Below are 15,509 nucleotides of genomic sequence, written 5' to 3' on the forward strand. Positions count from 1 at the left end.
TAGCACACTGTGAAGGAACAGAGGGATGTGTTGATGTGGATGCTGGTGGTCTCATCGTAGGGGTTCTTAAAAGTCATAGCAGATATTTTCAGAAGTGAGGACCAGATTAGGGCACCTGGCTGGCTCAGTCAGTTAAACATCCAACTCTTGATTTCAGCTCAGGTCATGATCTCAGGATCGCACTGGGCTCTGTGCTGGGCGTGGAGCCTGCTTAAGATTCTCTCTCCCAGGGCACGTGGGTGGCTCAGTGGGTTAAACCCCTGCCTTCAGCTCAGGTCATGATCTTAGAGTCCTGGGATTGAGCCCCGCATTGGGCTCTCTGCTCAGCAGGGAGCCTGCTTTTCCCTCTCTCTCTGCCTGCCTCTCTGCCTACTTCTGATCTCTGTCAAATAAATAAATAACATCTTTAAAAAAAAAAAAAAAAGATTCTCTCTCCCTCTGCCCCTCCCTACCCCAGCCCTGCGGGTGCGCTCGCACTCTAGCTCTCTCTTCAAAGAAAGTGGGGGATGGGGGCGACCAGATTGACAAATATCATAGATGTTTCTCTTTCAATGATTTGTGATCACTCTGTGATCCAAGAATAACATGTTTCAAGCACCCCAATATATTGATACTTTCTGGGAGAGAAAGGTGCTTTGGGTGTACATGAAAGCCAGTAGCCTCCTCCATTACCACATGTAAAACATTGCAGTAAAATGCTTATTAGTAATGTACATTTCACCAATATTTTCCTAGGAATTTTGAAGATTTCTTACATGAAAGTCTAGTTGAATATTTAGATGTCAATGAAGAAAATGACTGTAACATCGCACTCTATGAACATACAATTAATAAGTAAGTAGGATCCATAATAACCATAATTAAAACCTGTTCTGATTCTAGAAATCATCTTTTCATTTCATCTCTTCTGCTATGTTGCCTCTTAGTAGGAATTGTTAAAAGTATACTGTCCTATAATAAAGCATAACCCATCATTTATCCCACTGTAGGGTTATCACAAAGTTGCTAAAAATCTTTAGACTTAATAACCTTTTCTATTCATGTTACACTTAGTATGTATTTTTTAAAGGGAATTGAATTGCTTCTCTGATTCTGATGTTTGGTTATTGTCAAAACTGAACGAATGGATCAGACTACATAAAGATGTATTTCTGTCTTCTAGAGAGGACATCTAATTCTTGTTGATACAGGAATTCCTTATATTCTGTGTTATAAGGATGTCTCTGAACTTACATGCAATATAAAAAATGATAATATGCTCACAGTGTTTCAAGAAGAGAGTTTCACAGTGTTTCAAGTAATAGTATTTTTAGAAACATCTGTTCTATTTGGAATACATTAGAGGATGTTTCTATATCTTTCTGTCTGATGCATGTAACTGGTGGTACTGGTTACCTGAAACTGGAATTTTTGCACTTTTATTGTGAAATAATTAGGGAGCTTCATACTACCCTCTGATAACTATTTAAGTCTTCAGTCAAGAAAGTACTTTTCTGTTTCCTACTTCCAGATGAAATGTACTGCTTCATTGTTGTCTTATTAAAATTTAGTAAACAATGCTTTTCAGTCATAATCTTTATTCCTTAAAGGTAGGACTATCTCATTTGAAAAAAAAGGGGGGGTAGGACTCTCTCAAAGTGCTATTTATTTTTATACTCCCATTTGAAGATTGAGTGACTACAAAGGAGACTTCTTAGGCAGTAACCCTCCAAACAATAACCCGTCCTTCCTGGTTCTCAGACAGAAACCTGTTTCAGCCTTGACGCCTCTCCTCCTCTACACCCACAGCTGATCCCTTAGCCTGTGGTGTCGACCCTCAGTGTACACCGGGGATCTAATCTCTTTCCTCCACCTCCACCTCCCACCCTCGTCCAAGCCACTGCCATGGCTTACCTGGGGACTTGCAAAAGACTCCTGACTCTTTTGCCCTTGTTCCCTTACAGTCTATTCTTCGTAGGTTAATGTGGTCTTTTCCCTTCTCTTCTCAAACCCCCAGTGGCTTTCCCCCTCCCTTGGAGTTCTTACAGAGGCTTCAAGGTCCTGCACGATCTACCCACCCCTCCTGGGGTCTGCCGCATCTTCATCCTCGCCTCCCTCCTCTCTATAACTACACTGGCCTCTTCCTCACACCTCAGACATGCTTCTACCCCAGTACCTTTGCACTGGTTGTTCCCTCGCCTGGGACACTCACCTCCATCATCACCCACTCCTTCACCTCCTCTAGGTCTTCCTCAGGGGCCGCCTTCTTAGTGCCTTTTCTTGATGACCCCATTTAGAATAGATACCCCTCCTCTGTGCACCCCTCTTCACTGCTTTATTTTTCTAGGGCTTATTACCTTACAATAAGATCAATAAAATGCATATTTTATTTACTTATCTGTGTATTATTTCTCTCTCCACTAGAAACTTCACAAAAGGCAAGGATTTTTTTCTATGTCGTGTTCACTGTTACACAGGAATGCAGCCGTTAGTATCAGTAGCACCCAATCACCAAGCTGACCCATGTATCAAACTCATTTTATTTTAAAAATAGAAAAAATTTGGTATTCTATAATTCATACTTGTGACTCTTTTAAAATTGTAGACCTGCGTGAAGTAAAAAGAATGAATCCCCTTCCTTCCCCATCCCACCAAACTCCAGCCTCCAGACATAATCAGTGCCAGTGATTTAATATATACTCTTTTAAGGATTTTTCTAAGTAAATACAAACATACATACATGGTCTCAAGGCAACATATTTTAATTATCTTTGTTTTTAAACTTAGCATATTATCAACTTTATCATTCTAGATACTTTTCTATATTAGTGTACGCTTTTATGTTTATATAAATACATTAATTTCTTTATATTACATTTTCTGACTACACATAGTTTATTTAATCTGTTGATGAATATTTAGGGTGTTTTCCAATTTTTCCGCTGTTGCAAACAACAGGTTACTGAGTCTTAATTTGAGCTAAACTTAAGGCTCTTATACACATTGACTAGAAAGTCTTCTAGTTCTGTTCAGGACAGAAGATCATGGTGGTTATAATTTTGAATAGTAGTATCCCTTTTTGTTTCATAAAAATCAAAATCCAGAGCATTTGGACTTTGAAGAATTGTTAGATAACATATGATCTTATATATGTATTTTTTGGTACAAAAAAATAAGAAACTTGGGTCTGTACCTTTCTTTATTTTCAGCTTGTTTCAATCTATACACCTGAAAAAGTAGTTTTTATTTATATGGGGAAATTGGCCATATTGTGAAATTGGTCAGTATGTAAACAAAACAGTACATTTAAGATTCCGTTTTACTCTAGGACATAAAATGTCACTATAAGCTGTTTCTCTTTTCAAAAAAGAAAAAGCAAAAAAACAAAACCTAGGCCTCTTTCCCTCTCTGCTGACAAAGGCATAATGTATCTGAGAGAGTTGGGGTTCTACTAGGTCATGAGGTCAAAATTATGTTCTTCAAACCAAGAGCTGCATGGAAAGCATCCTCTGTAACCAAACGAGGGGCATAATTCATACATGTATTAAAGAAAAAAAAACCCAGTGGATAAGTGGGAGATCTTTTGCCGTGTGTATTGCAACTAATTTTTCCCAGTGAGTTGGGTTATCTTGGAAATAACTTGTCTTCACAGGTACTGTAAACCTTTGAAGTCACTGAAGTTATGCTTCACAGGTACTTGAGGAAGGAATAGAGGGTCACTAGAGTCCACAGACCCTGTGTGTAATGTCTGTTACTTCCAGCAAGATCCAGAAACAATCTGGCTGCCCTTTTCCTTTAAAATACCCGAGTTGCTATATCAGCCAAAACAGGGGTTTTCACAAAAATATATTACAAAGCAGCCAGATTATGACACCTACTAGATGAAGTCTTACTTTATATCCAGTTCCTACAGCTGAGCTGTTCAAGGAAAATACCATGTAAGCCCATATATATTTAAGTTTTCTAGTAGCCTCCTGAAAAAAGAAAGAACCAAGTGAAGTTAATCTTAATATTTTATTTAACCCACTCTATCTAAAATATTATCATGTTAACATGTAAGCAATATAAAAATATTGAGATTATTTTTTCCTATAAGGCTTGAAAGCACATCTCAGTTTGAGGGCTAAATGGTCATTGGAAATACCTGATCTGATCATTACCTTTACAGTTGAAAAAAATAGATTCACAAGTGAAAGTTGTTACAAACATGAAGGTTTTGAATAACTGAACTGAGTTATTTAAATTTGAGTTTTAAAATCTAAAGTAATTGAAATTATATCAAATTAAACCTCCTCCAAGTTCCTCAAGCATGCTAATCTAAGTGAAAAGTGCTGAACAGCCACATTTAGCTAGTGGCTATGGTATGGGTCCCCTTAGGTCTAAGGTAACTATTCTTAAATGGGATATATTCTTCTCTAAAATGGTAAAGCAACTTTGTCATTGATACAGGTTGGAAAAGTAAGGAAAAAGCAGCCCACTCATCCATGTGGATATTTTTTCAGTATTGCATTTGGATATTGCCCAGTAATTTCTTTATAAGTATTAGTTATTGTTATTAGTATGTAATAATGTTTTATTTTTTTTTTAACCTGGGCATTCTGTACTCTCTCTCTTCTCTTGTATTTCTATAAGTAATAAGTTTCTATTACTGAAGAAAATAATTTGTTTTACTACATTTTATTTAAGTAGGTTTTTTAATCAGTTTTACTGTCATCCAATTTTATTGTTCTTGAGGTTTTATATAAATTACGTATAAATTTTTATACATAGCTATATAAATTTGCACATTTTATTTAGGTCCTTTGGGGACCTTGGTGGCAATATTTTTTTATGACCTTTAAGAGATTGATTCTAGTCCCTGGTGTCTGAGATGTCTGACTCTTAATTAACTTGACAGAGATACCACCCACTTGGAGATTGAGCCCTTCACTCTGCTTGGTGTCTGTGCTGGCCTCATCCCATACCCTCATCATAACCAGTCCCCAAGAAACACGTATCAGTGTGCCATGGGGAAACAAGCCATGGGTAAGATTTCCTTCTTGAACTTGGTTGTAAATACTTGGATAAAAGACTTGAGTCTTATTCTTACTTCACTAGTACTAAATGTTTGGCTAAGTCAGGCGGTGCTGGTGTCTGAGTGTTTCTAACCTCAGGGCTTGCAGGTGCCCCAGGTCTGCAGCCTCTGCAAGAATAGAGAAGACCTCTCTGTACTTATTTCTTTGGCCATACAAGGGGATATGTAATAAATGTCACAGAATGATGAGTGGGTAAATAGAGAAAAGCTCTGTAAAGAGAAACGGGAGAAAGAGCAGAAGAATACAAGTTTGAGGGAAGAGTGGGAAAGGGAATAGAGCTGCCAGTGCACAGTGTGTATTAGAAGGTGTTCAGGACGGTCGAGTGACAGTCGTTGAACATATCACATCCTTGTGGTTGCTCCTGTAGCTTCTGAAACATGACACCGGTTTCCGAATTCCTTTTCCTTTCTTCCTTCTCTTTTCTCTATTATTCGTTCCCAGCACTTGTTGAGCATCACGGATAGACCAGACAGTGAGGCTGGCACCTGAAAATGGAGGGAGGAGAAAGAGCCCTGTCCTCAAGGAGCTCACAGTCTAATGGGGCAGCCCAACAAGTACAACCGTAATTGAATGTGTTTGATAAATGCTGTCATGGACCGACAGCTAGAATCTTAGGGAAGGAGAGTAGAAAGGGCACTTGGGGTTAGAGAGTAGGTTGCTTCTGAAGAATAGAACTGAACCGAGTCTTGAATGACCCCAAGTGTTTTTCACAGTCGTGGAAACAGAAACAAGCATTGCATGGGGATCTTGGTGCTTTGGTCTGGCTGTTCACATGATATGGGAATAGTGTGTACTGGAGAGTTGCCATAGATTAAGGAGTTTGGGTTTTATCTTGAAGGTGGTACAGCCCCCCCCCCCCATTTTTTTTTTTTTTTTTTTGCTTATAAACTTTTTTTGAAATGTTTTAAAAATCAGTTAAGTCCCAGTAAGTTTAATTTATTTCCATACATATCTATGACATCAGTATGACTTGTCAGTTCTGGTTTAAAGTACGCTACAGGGAGCTTCATGAAGAAACTGAAAGGTTTTTGCACTGCCTTTGGGTAGCATCCAGAATGCATTTAGCATCTCAGTTACCAGCAATCAGCTGCAATGGACCATAGCTTGACAATTAAGGAATCCTACATCTCATCCCGGAATAAAGACTGTGTATTTCTTTCTGGGTCTTTGTATTGCCCTTTTGGTTGGCAAAACATGTTGTCCCGCAACCATTTACCTGAATGATGTAATGCCTGGACGGTTCAGAATAATTCCCAGTGGGAAAATCTAAACAGCGGCTCATCAGTTTCGCCTTTCCCATTCATCTTCAGCAGCAGTGCAGGCTGATTTCCCGCGTGTGCTTGTGACTTGCTAACAAGTTGAAATATACAGTACTGAACCCTGTGTGTCATGAAAGGACTATCACTTCTATTGGGTTTACCAAACCATTTTGTTTCATGATGTGAATCCTGGCTGAAACAATACACCTTTTGTGTAGAACCTTCAGCAGAATTAACGGAAGACTAATCACTCCATCGCTAATGCCACTCTTTGGTTGTGTTTGAAGATTAAAACAGAAGGAGCTATGAATCTGTCTCCACTTGGTGAACCTTTTTTTTTTTTTTTTTTAAAGTAAAGAAGTGACTTGAAGGAAAGAAATATTTTTATTTTTGTAACTCTTCTCCCTACAGGGGAAAAAAAAAAAAAAAGCGCCTTTATTTTGTGGCCATGAGTATCTGAAACGTTTGGTTAGTTACCACACACAGTTAAGCAGGATCAGTGTGTACAGAAAGCCAATTCAGTGTCTGTAGAGTTCTTTTGTAGTTTTCTGTGTGAAGGTTTTTTTTCTCGTTTTGTTTTGAGTGTCATTTGCAATTCATTGTCTGTGTTTTCTGAGGTTGGTGTATTCAGCTGCTCTGACCCTGGGTCCTGCACATTTAGCTCCTTGGATACAATCCTCTGACGTTCCTGCTGACGCTAGGAAGACAAAAGCCACTGAATATCTTAAGTAATTAAAAAAAAAAGGCTTTGTTACTGTTTGTTATGATAAAACACCTGACTGGAAAGAAAAGCATCAAGATAAAAGTACATTCAAAGTTGGCACATTACATGACCACATTTCTCTTTGGACACTCATATAGCTAAGTACTGAGCGAGGGCTGTATGAAAAGTCACAAAAGGAACAAGGCCGGCAGAGGGAGAAAACTGCACAGCAGAAACCCAGGTCTGTAAAGCAGACCTAGCACTTTTGAGTTGGACTTCTCTGAGTCATTTTAATTCTGCACAGTTTTGGCAGCTGGTAACTAGAAGGTATGCTATCCCATTTTAAGTGTGAGCCATTGCCGAAGACAGTCTACATCTCAGACATTCTCTGTGAATGGTCTGAAGTCATATTTTAGTTACTGTTCATCCATTAGTCTGTGGTAAGTGAAAGTAGCCCGGAATTAAATCACTACACATTCTTGCCAACCTGGAAGATTTGCTATCTCCTTTTCACTACCCAGTGCCTCCCCACCCCACACCCCCGCCAAGAGTGACGAAATGAGAGAAAGTCCTTTTTCTGTCACTACAGAGGAGACCAAGACAAGCCCAAAGCGGAGACTGAAAGCCTCAGCTTTCATAAGAGAGAGCACATTTTAGTAAACATGAAACATCAGCAGAGGTGTTTCTTAAATCTAAGATTCTTTAAGTTATTAATAAAGTGCAGGTTTCCGTGTTCTGTCTTAACTGTCTACTGAGGAACACCTAACCTTCCGTGATACAGCTCTGTGGTGACAAGGTTCAGAGCAAGAAACCAGGTAGACGTGGATGGAAATGGTGAGGTCTCCGGGTCACTCAGCACTGCAAGTAAAAAGCTGTGTGTTGGAGCTGCATTGTATGGACTCCCTGGCACCAAACGCCAAGTCCACATGAGTTACGCTTTCATATCCTGTCCATTTTATTAGTTGGCAATCCTCTACTGGAACACTTTCTCCTGGTTAAAAGGATCTTTCAGTCACTATCAGCTCAGTTAATGAATATGCATCACATACCTCCCCTAGCCACAGCCTCTTCCCAACCCTCCTTCACCCCCAAATTGCTGAGACTTTTTTTTTAAGCTCAGGAGCTAATGCAGATTCTGTTTTTGTTTTTGTTTTCAATAGATTTTGTTCCAAAGCAGATAGTTCCTTCTCTTGTGTTCCCCACTTTATACTAGGATGAAATGTCCTAGAAATTGCCTAGATTTTGTGATCCTAAAAACACATAATATACAAAGATCCTCATAAAATTTTGTTTCACTCTATATCTCCTCCTATTTCATTCAACTTTCTGTTTGAATATTTTTTTTTAGAAGATTTATTCTTTATCTGTTTGGTAGATACAAGGTGAAAAAATGTGTTGGCCAAATTATCTCTGGTAGTTACATTTTTTAGAATTTCACTGTTGGTTCAAAAAAAAAGATTGAAATCATTGTAGCTACTTCAGATGTAAGATGATACGATATTTCCTGAGACTAGAAAGTTAAATAATGAATACTTAATGGAGATAAAGTTGCAGTGTAGTTTAGCATGTAGAGTGAGAATGGGAGGCAGACTGGGTGATAGTGCAGGGCCCAGGGGTGTGTGTTTGTTACTACTGATGTGGTTGGTAGTATTGTTGGTGAATGTTGCCCCTTACTGACTACTGAAATGACTTAGACACATTTCTTTTAATTAATCCTAATAACCCTGTCAGACAGAATGCGTACCTTCTTTGTTTCTGACAAGGAGAGGGAACCCCACTTTGGTTGAGTAACTTAGAAAAGGTTACATTCTGTCTTCTGGGCAAGACATAATGTAGCTTTCTGTAAAACTTACACAATTCTTCTCAGTTGAAACTAAGTTCTTACCTCACTTTTTCCCCTTCACCGTGGGTCCTGACCTCCTCAGCATCAGTGAGGATATGAAGCAGCTAAAAATTGCACACCTTCCCTGCTAGACTGTAGAATATAAGCACTGCGAGGACAGGACTAGGTCTGTGTTATTTATTACTGTGTCCTTGGTGCCGAGCAGGATGCCAGCTCAGTAGGCTTAGCACATTAAAGTTGTTAGGAAACCTGGTGCATGTTTTTGAAAAGAACTAAGTTGGAAAGCTTCTACAACTTGACTTTAGGATTTGCTGTAAAGCCACTGTAATGAAGACAGTGTGATACTGATGTAAGGGTGGATATATAGATCAGTGGAACAGAATCAGGAATCCAGAAACAGACCCACATGTCTGTGGGCATTAATTTTCAATGAATATCAGACAATTCCAGGGGAAAGGAGAATCTTATCAACAAAATAACATGTATGTATGTGTATCTGTATAGAAATAAATGAGCACCAACTCCTCCCTCATAACCATACAAAAAATGAACACGAAAAATGGATCATAGCTCAGAATGTAAAAGCTAAATCCATAAAATGTGTAGAAAGAAACACAGACAAAAAGTCTTCTTGACCTTGAACGAATTAAGTAAGATTTCTTAGAACTCAAAAAGCGCAGGCTGTGAAAAAGAAAAAAACATTAGTAATTCAGACTCAAAATTAAACTTTTACGCTTTGAAAGACACTGTTAAGAAGATGAAAAACATTAATCCAAAGAATGGGAGCAGGTGTTTGCAGTATATACATCTGATAAAAGATCTATGCCCGCTACATGTAAGAACTCTTCAGTGGTGAGACTACTCGGTTTAAAGATGGCAAAAATGAAAATCAGGCACTGCATAGAGATAGGAATGACACGTAAGCTCATGAAACTCTGTTCGATGTTATTAGTCGTTAGGTAGATGTAAATTAAAACTGAGATCCCACCACCTGCTCATTAGAACAACCGAATTGGAAAAGACGGGCACACCAAGTATCTGGAGTGGAGCAGCTACAAAGCGCATGCGCTGCTGGTGCAAATGTAAATGGTGTAATACTTCCGAAAATTCTCAAGCAGTTTTTTAGGTTAACCATACCCTTACCGAACCACTCAGAAGTTCCACTCTTGTGTATTTGCCCAAAAGAAGTGGACACACAAAGTCTTACGTGTGAATGTTCATGGCAGCTTTATGCACAAGTGCCCCAAACGAAACAGTTCACATATCCAGTAGCAGCTGAACGGGTCAACAAACCGTAGAGACACACAGGGCATGGGTTCTCGACGGTGGCAGAGAGTGATACAGCCACCTGGGCGGGTCTCAGAATCCTTACGCCAAGTGAAAAAACCCGCATGGGAGTTCATACTGCAGGATTCCATTTATATAAAATTATAGAAAATGCAAACTGTAATGATAAACAGAGCCGTGGTTGCCCGGGGTCAGGGGGTGGGATCTTTTGGGAGTGTCAGAAGTGTTCTGGATCTTGATTGTGGCAGTGGTTTTACAAAGGCATGAATCTGTCAGAACTCATCAGTTTTGTACACTTCAAATGGCTAAAGTTTATTGTATTTAATAATGTTATTAAATTTTCAAAAATTGGGCAAAGGGAGACAGAAAAAAATAGTTAAATGCATAAAACTTCATTGTTTTTCAGTATACATTTCTTAAGCTTTTCAGTCTCAGCTGTATGTATGCTTACTAACCTTTTTTCATCCCGTCTTAAAATAATTTTAACCTACAGGGACATGCCTTGTGGTGTCATCCTGTGGTTTCTCAAGAAAGTTATGAGTAAGAAAATATGATTTTATAAGAAGGATCATGTCCTGGGTAGTAAGGAAATGAGTCTATAGGTATAGCCCCGAAGACTGAAGTTACAGCAACATTGGACAGTGGAGGGAGAACCCTGCCTACAGATACTCTCATCGTGTTGGTTATTATGTACGTGCAATATTTTAATAAAGGAAGCTGAAAATAGTAAGAGGCATCCTAGTTTGGACACGTGCTTCACCCAGACTAGTCTTTTAATGTCGCATGACATTTTCTCAAAAAAAGATCGCTTATTGGCAAAATAGTCATTCAGGATTTTTACAGAAATGTGGGGTGCAATGGCATTTTGAGGTTTTAGAATAGAGAAGTCATAGCTTATAAATCCTGTTTCCACCAACACGCCGTCAGTACAGCTAAACACGTATATCCATGTGTGTATCCCTGCGAGTTCTTTAAAAAGTCTTTGAAGAACATTTCTAATGAGATCATAAGCACCAAACATTTGCTAAACCATTTTGCTGTTCATCCATTCAGCGGTCAGGTCCGTTGTGATGCCTGAGAATTGCGTTCTGGCCCCAGTAGCACAGTTTCCAGCGGGAGCCAGTCTCTCTGTCCATTGTTGGGAGGCGCAGCCATGAACGCTTCCCTGCTGCATAATCACGCCCTTCTCAGGTTTCAGAAGCTGTGTTTGGTAGCCTGGTGGGACATTGCCTGAACCCTCAGCTCCAGCTGGGTGAAGTGTACAATTGGAGCTGAAATCTTGACATAAATTTTAAGTGATTTCATGTAAAAGGACAAACTTATTGTCAGTGAACTTTACCATGATCCAGGCAACAGGCATTTTATTTCTAAAACAGTCAGTGATCTATTACCAGGTGTCTGGCCCAGTTTATTAGTTGGCACTAAAGTAACATAAATTAATGGACAGTTTATAAGTGTAAACTCAAGAAACAGTTCGTGATAAACTTCCTGAGATTTAAGTACAAACATACTATCATGAAAAGTAGGGGCACCTGGGTGGCTTAGTGGGTTAAAACCTCTGCCTTCGGCTCGGGTCATGATCCCAGGGTCCTGGGATCGCGCCCCGCATTGGGCTCTCTGCTCAGCGGGGAGCCTGCTTCCCCCCCACCCCCCCGCCTGCCTCTGCCTACTTGTGATCTCTCTGTCAAATAAATAAATAAATAAATAAGTATAATTCAGTTCGGTTTCATTTACTGACATTTAAGGAGCAGCTGTAGTGGGCTCCCCACTGTACTAGGTGTTCATATCCTACAGATTTCATTATTTCTTTCAATAATAATTGTCAAGGAGTGCCGTGTCATTTTTGCTGCCTGAATAGGTTATTTTCATCCCTGAATTGAAATCACCATTGATTTCATGCCATGAATGGGAGAAAAAGGTGAAGGAGACAAATACTGAGTTTTGGTTATCTGCTCCTCTTAGAACTTAACTCGTTTAAATGACACTTAGGCTTCTTGGGGTGTGTGGCTGTTGAGGATGTGTCGCCATGGAAGCCTGTACAAGAGAAAAAGAGATGTAAGGCTACCTTCTTAGCCATTCAAGGGAAAAGAAGAGATACCTGGGAGAAGTTAAAGAGGCACAGTAGCCCACACGTGAGTTTAGTAGTGGGGCAAACGTCAGTCCCCATTCTAAGGTCTCTGAGTAGGAGAGCGTATTATATTCACAAGACCAGGAGAGCGAAGCCCTTTTTTTGGTGCAAGTCTGTGAACCCTAGTGAACCCCTTTGGGGAAGAGGGAGAAAGGGTAACATTCTCATTTCACTTCCAACTGATAGTAACAACCTTCCAAGGTCCAGTGAGGTGGAAAGCCTGATTGCTAAGGACCTAAAAGTCTATACCTGATTGAACCAGACCCTGGATTCCTTAGGGGAAAGGGTTCTTTCCCCTGAGGACCATTTTATCTCTGGTGTTGGACACAGAGTAGTGTTTATTCAGTACTTTGTAAATGAAGAGTTAAGTAGATGAGTAAATCCACTCTTCTCTGCTTTTACTTTCCTCCTTTTCCTTCCTTTCTTGTCTTTCCTTGTCTTCTGTTTTCTTTTTTATTTAGAACTTTTGTAATGGTTGATTTCTTTTTATGGAATGGATCTCTTTGTCCTATTCTGTAATCTCGTTGCCTGTCGGCACTGAAGTTGGTTTCTAATTACCTTCCAGAACAGCTTTGGAAATGGGTCTGCAACATAGTAGAACTGAGTACAGAATTGTTGGCTTCCCTGGTTAATTTCAGAACCAGTAGGCTGAAGTTACTTATGTTAGAATACCTTGGGTGTGATTTTTTTTCTTCTTCACAGAACTTTTTAACATTACTGAGGAAAAAAAAATGTTTTTAAATGTCGGTAGGCACTGTGAGAGTCTTGCTTTTGAAATATTTAACCTGAAGGTTTTCTTCATGTTAATTAGTGAAAATAATGTGGGTTTTTCTTTTCCATCTCTATATTCTTGGCTACCTAATTATTTGACATAATAGAATGTTGCATTTTGCTTTCTCCAATATCAATGAAGGTACCATTGGATACAACCAGCGGAACAGAATCGATACTCTCATGTATCTGCTAGCATACCCACAAAAACCCATGGTTAAAACAAAGACCATTGAGTTGATAGAATTTGAGAAACTTCCAGCTGGACAGAACGCAACAGTTGCCGTGATGAGTTACAGCGGCTATGATATTGAAGACGCCCTGGTTTTAAACAAGGCCTCCTTGGACAGGGGTAAGTGGGTTTTCAGAGCTCTGACACCAGAGGCACTCTGCAGAGTTCAGGCATAAGGACAATCTGTTAAAAATCACCTGGCGTCAAAATGTTAACATTGGCTTCAAGTGATTTGAATTTTATAACATACAAACAGGACGCAGCTAGGTTTCGGTGTTGACTTTTTTAATGAATATTATGTAGAGGTAATTTGTCAAATGAATTACTGAATGTGTTTTTTCTATATTTTACTTTATTGGTAGTTTGAGACAGTTCCTCAACAGAAAACATGGAAGAATTTATTTCCTAGCAGGAATTCTAATAAATGAAAGGTGGTCTTTAAATCTGTCTAGTTATATGTTCAGCAACAAACTGAGAAGGCAGTAGTAGTATTTCTGTGTTAAAGGCAATTTTTGTTAATTCTGTGTTTCAGCCCCACAATGTTCATACCTTTTTGTTAGCAAAATGCTGAAAGTTAAAAATACAAACACACAAATGCTTAGCGTTTTTATGCAACCCTTTGTCTGCCTTTTGACAGTTTACTTCTGCAAGTCACCGCTTCATGGTTGGTACCTGTCACCTGATCTGAAGTCTGACTCGTCTCTTCATAATCTCTGTTTCTCTTTTTCCTCCCTGGCATGCCCACTCTGCCTTCCCCTTCACTCTCTATAGTTGCTAGGCAGCCATAATAGTACTCCTAGACATGTGTCTTTGGCATTAATGTTGGCTGCACTTAATTTATGCCTCTTTTTTTCCTCCAAATGACAACAGCCATGCTTTAAAACTAGATGTTTTCCTTTCTGATTAACTGGTAACGTTTATGTGGAAATCTGAAGACTTTGTGATATCTGTCAGAAACTCCACAACACAATTTAATGATCTGAGTTTACTGTCCTTCAGCTTTTCAGCTATCACCTGTAAATAAAATGTCCATTTACACTTAGAGGAAAACACTTCTTGATTTCAGCCTGTTCAGATTCCCACTGCACTCCAGCACGTTGCAGTTAATGGCCATTGTACGGAATTTCAAGATCATGTAACGTTTCCAAAGCAGCTGGCTCTCGGAGCGGAGTTTATTATGGCTGTACACAATTTACTAGGGGCCACACTGACATCTTCATCTACCATCCAGATGTAGAAATCAGTTATTTCATCGCACAGTCACCTTCTTTAAAAATTGCATTAGAGCACCAGGGTTTTATTTAGAAATCTACTTTTTCCTGATTTTCCAAACTCCCGTTCTTAGATTTCTTGTAAGAGTTCTGCCTTAGGGAGGATCGTAAGTGAAGGATTTTACAACCATGCATTTTATCTCCTCAGTAATAGCTGGCGTTTACTCCCGAGACATTTTCCTATTGCAGTGAGCCTCTGACATGGCTCAGTATATCCTGGGGAGGTTAGAGAAAATCCAGCTTAGAGTAATTGCTTGGCCAGAGGGAGAAAAAGGAAAAAAGAAAGACATGTAGTCACAGAATCTTGGGAAATGATATTTAGTGCTGAAGAGTTGACAGTTCTTCTGGGTAGCTCTGCAACCGGTGAATCCTCTTGTGGGATTCAAGCTGGAAGTTTTTCCTCCATCTGAAGGTTTCCTTCTGTTCGTGTTGCTGATCTTTCATAATGTGCATTTAGCTTGTAAGTCGGTCTCAGGACTTTCCCCTCATCCACTAGACACATGTGATCTAAAAATATAATCAGAATAAACTCTGATCTCTTCTGATCAGGGCACAGGCAAACGATTTCTCCCCTTAGAATCATTTGATTGCAGCTGCTTTTCATTTTCTCACCTCTTTGGAGAAAAGTTAATCTTTTGTTTCCTTGTTTGGGACTTCCTCTGAATGTCAATTAAAAAAAGGAAAACTTTTCAGAGAAGGTTAGCAGAAGTGAGGCACCAGAAGGATGTGTAGGAAGAAGGGTTGTGGCTGACCAGTAGACTTGGCATGTTTCAATTCTGCCACCAACTTGCTGAGTGACCTTGGTCATGTCACTTCCCTGGACCTCATTTTGTAGCACTCATAGCTCCTGTAGACAGCGAGGGTAAGCCAGGTGGCCTCTGGGGCCCTTTCTAGTCCCCGTACGCTGTGGCTCTGTGCTCCAAAAGAATCACAGTAACACTCAGACAAGGTCTGTTTCATG

At 39.5% G+C, this 15,509-nt stretch overlaps 1 protein-coding gene across 4 annotated transcripts in view; it reads left to right on the forward strand.

Annotated features, from left to right (window-relative positions):
* The window catches only part of POLR3B (RNA polymerase III subunit B), a 132,778-nt gene that overhangs the window by 55,913 nt on the left and 61,356 nt on the right, over positions 1 to 15,509 (forward strand). For all 4 annotated transcript variants that reach the window (XR_007129397.1, XM_047741197.1, XM_047741195.1 and 1 more), the window contains exons 18-20: positions 736 to 834; positions 4,877 to 5,004; positions 13,188 to 13,397. Coding sequence is in view for 3 of the 4 variants with exons in the window: in XM_047741197.1 (XP_047597153.1) it covers positions 736 to 834; positions 4,877 to 5,004; positions 13,188 to 13,397 (437 nt within the window). In the remaining variant the exon portion in view is untranslated. The remainder of the gene's footprint in view (positions 1 to 735; positions 835 to 4,876; positions 5,005 to 13,187; positions 13,398 to 15,509) is intronic.

Source organism: Lutra lutra, chromosome 8 (assembly GCF_902655055.1).
Source record: "Lutra lutra chromosome 8, mLutLut1.2, whole genome shotgun sequence".
Classification (NCBI taxonomy): domain Eukaryota; kingdom Metazoa; phylum Chordata; class Mammalia; order Carnivora; family Mustelidae; genus Lutra; species Lutra lutra.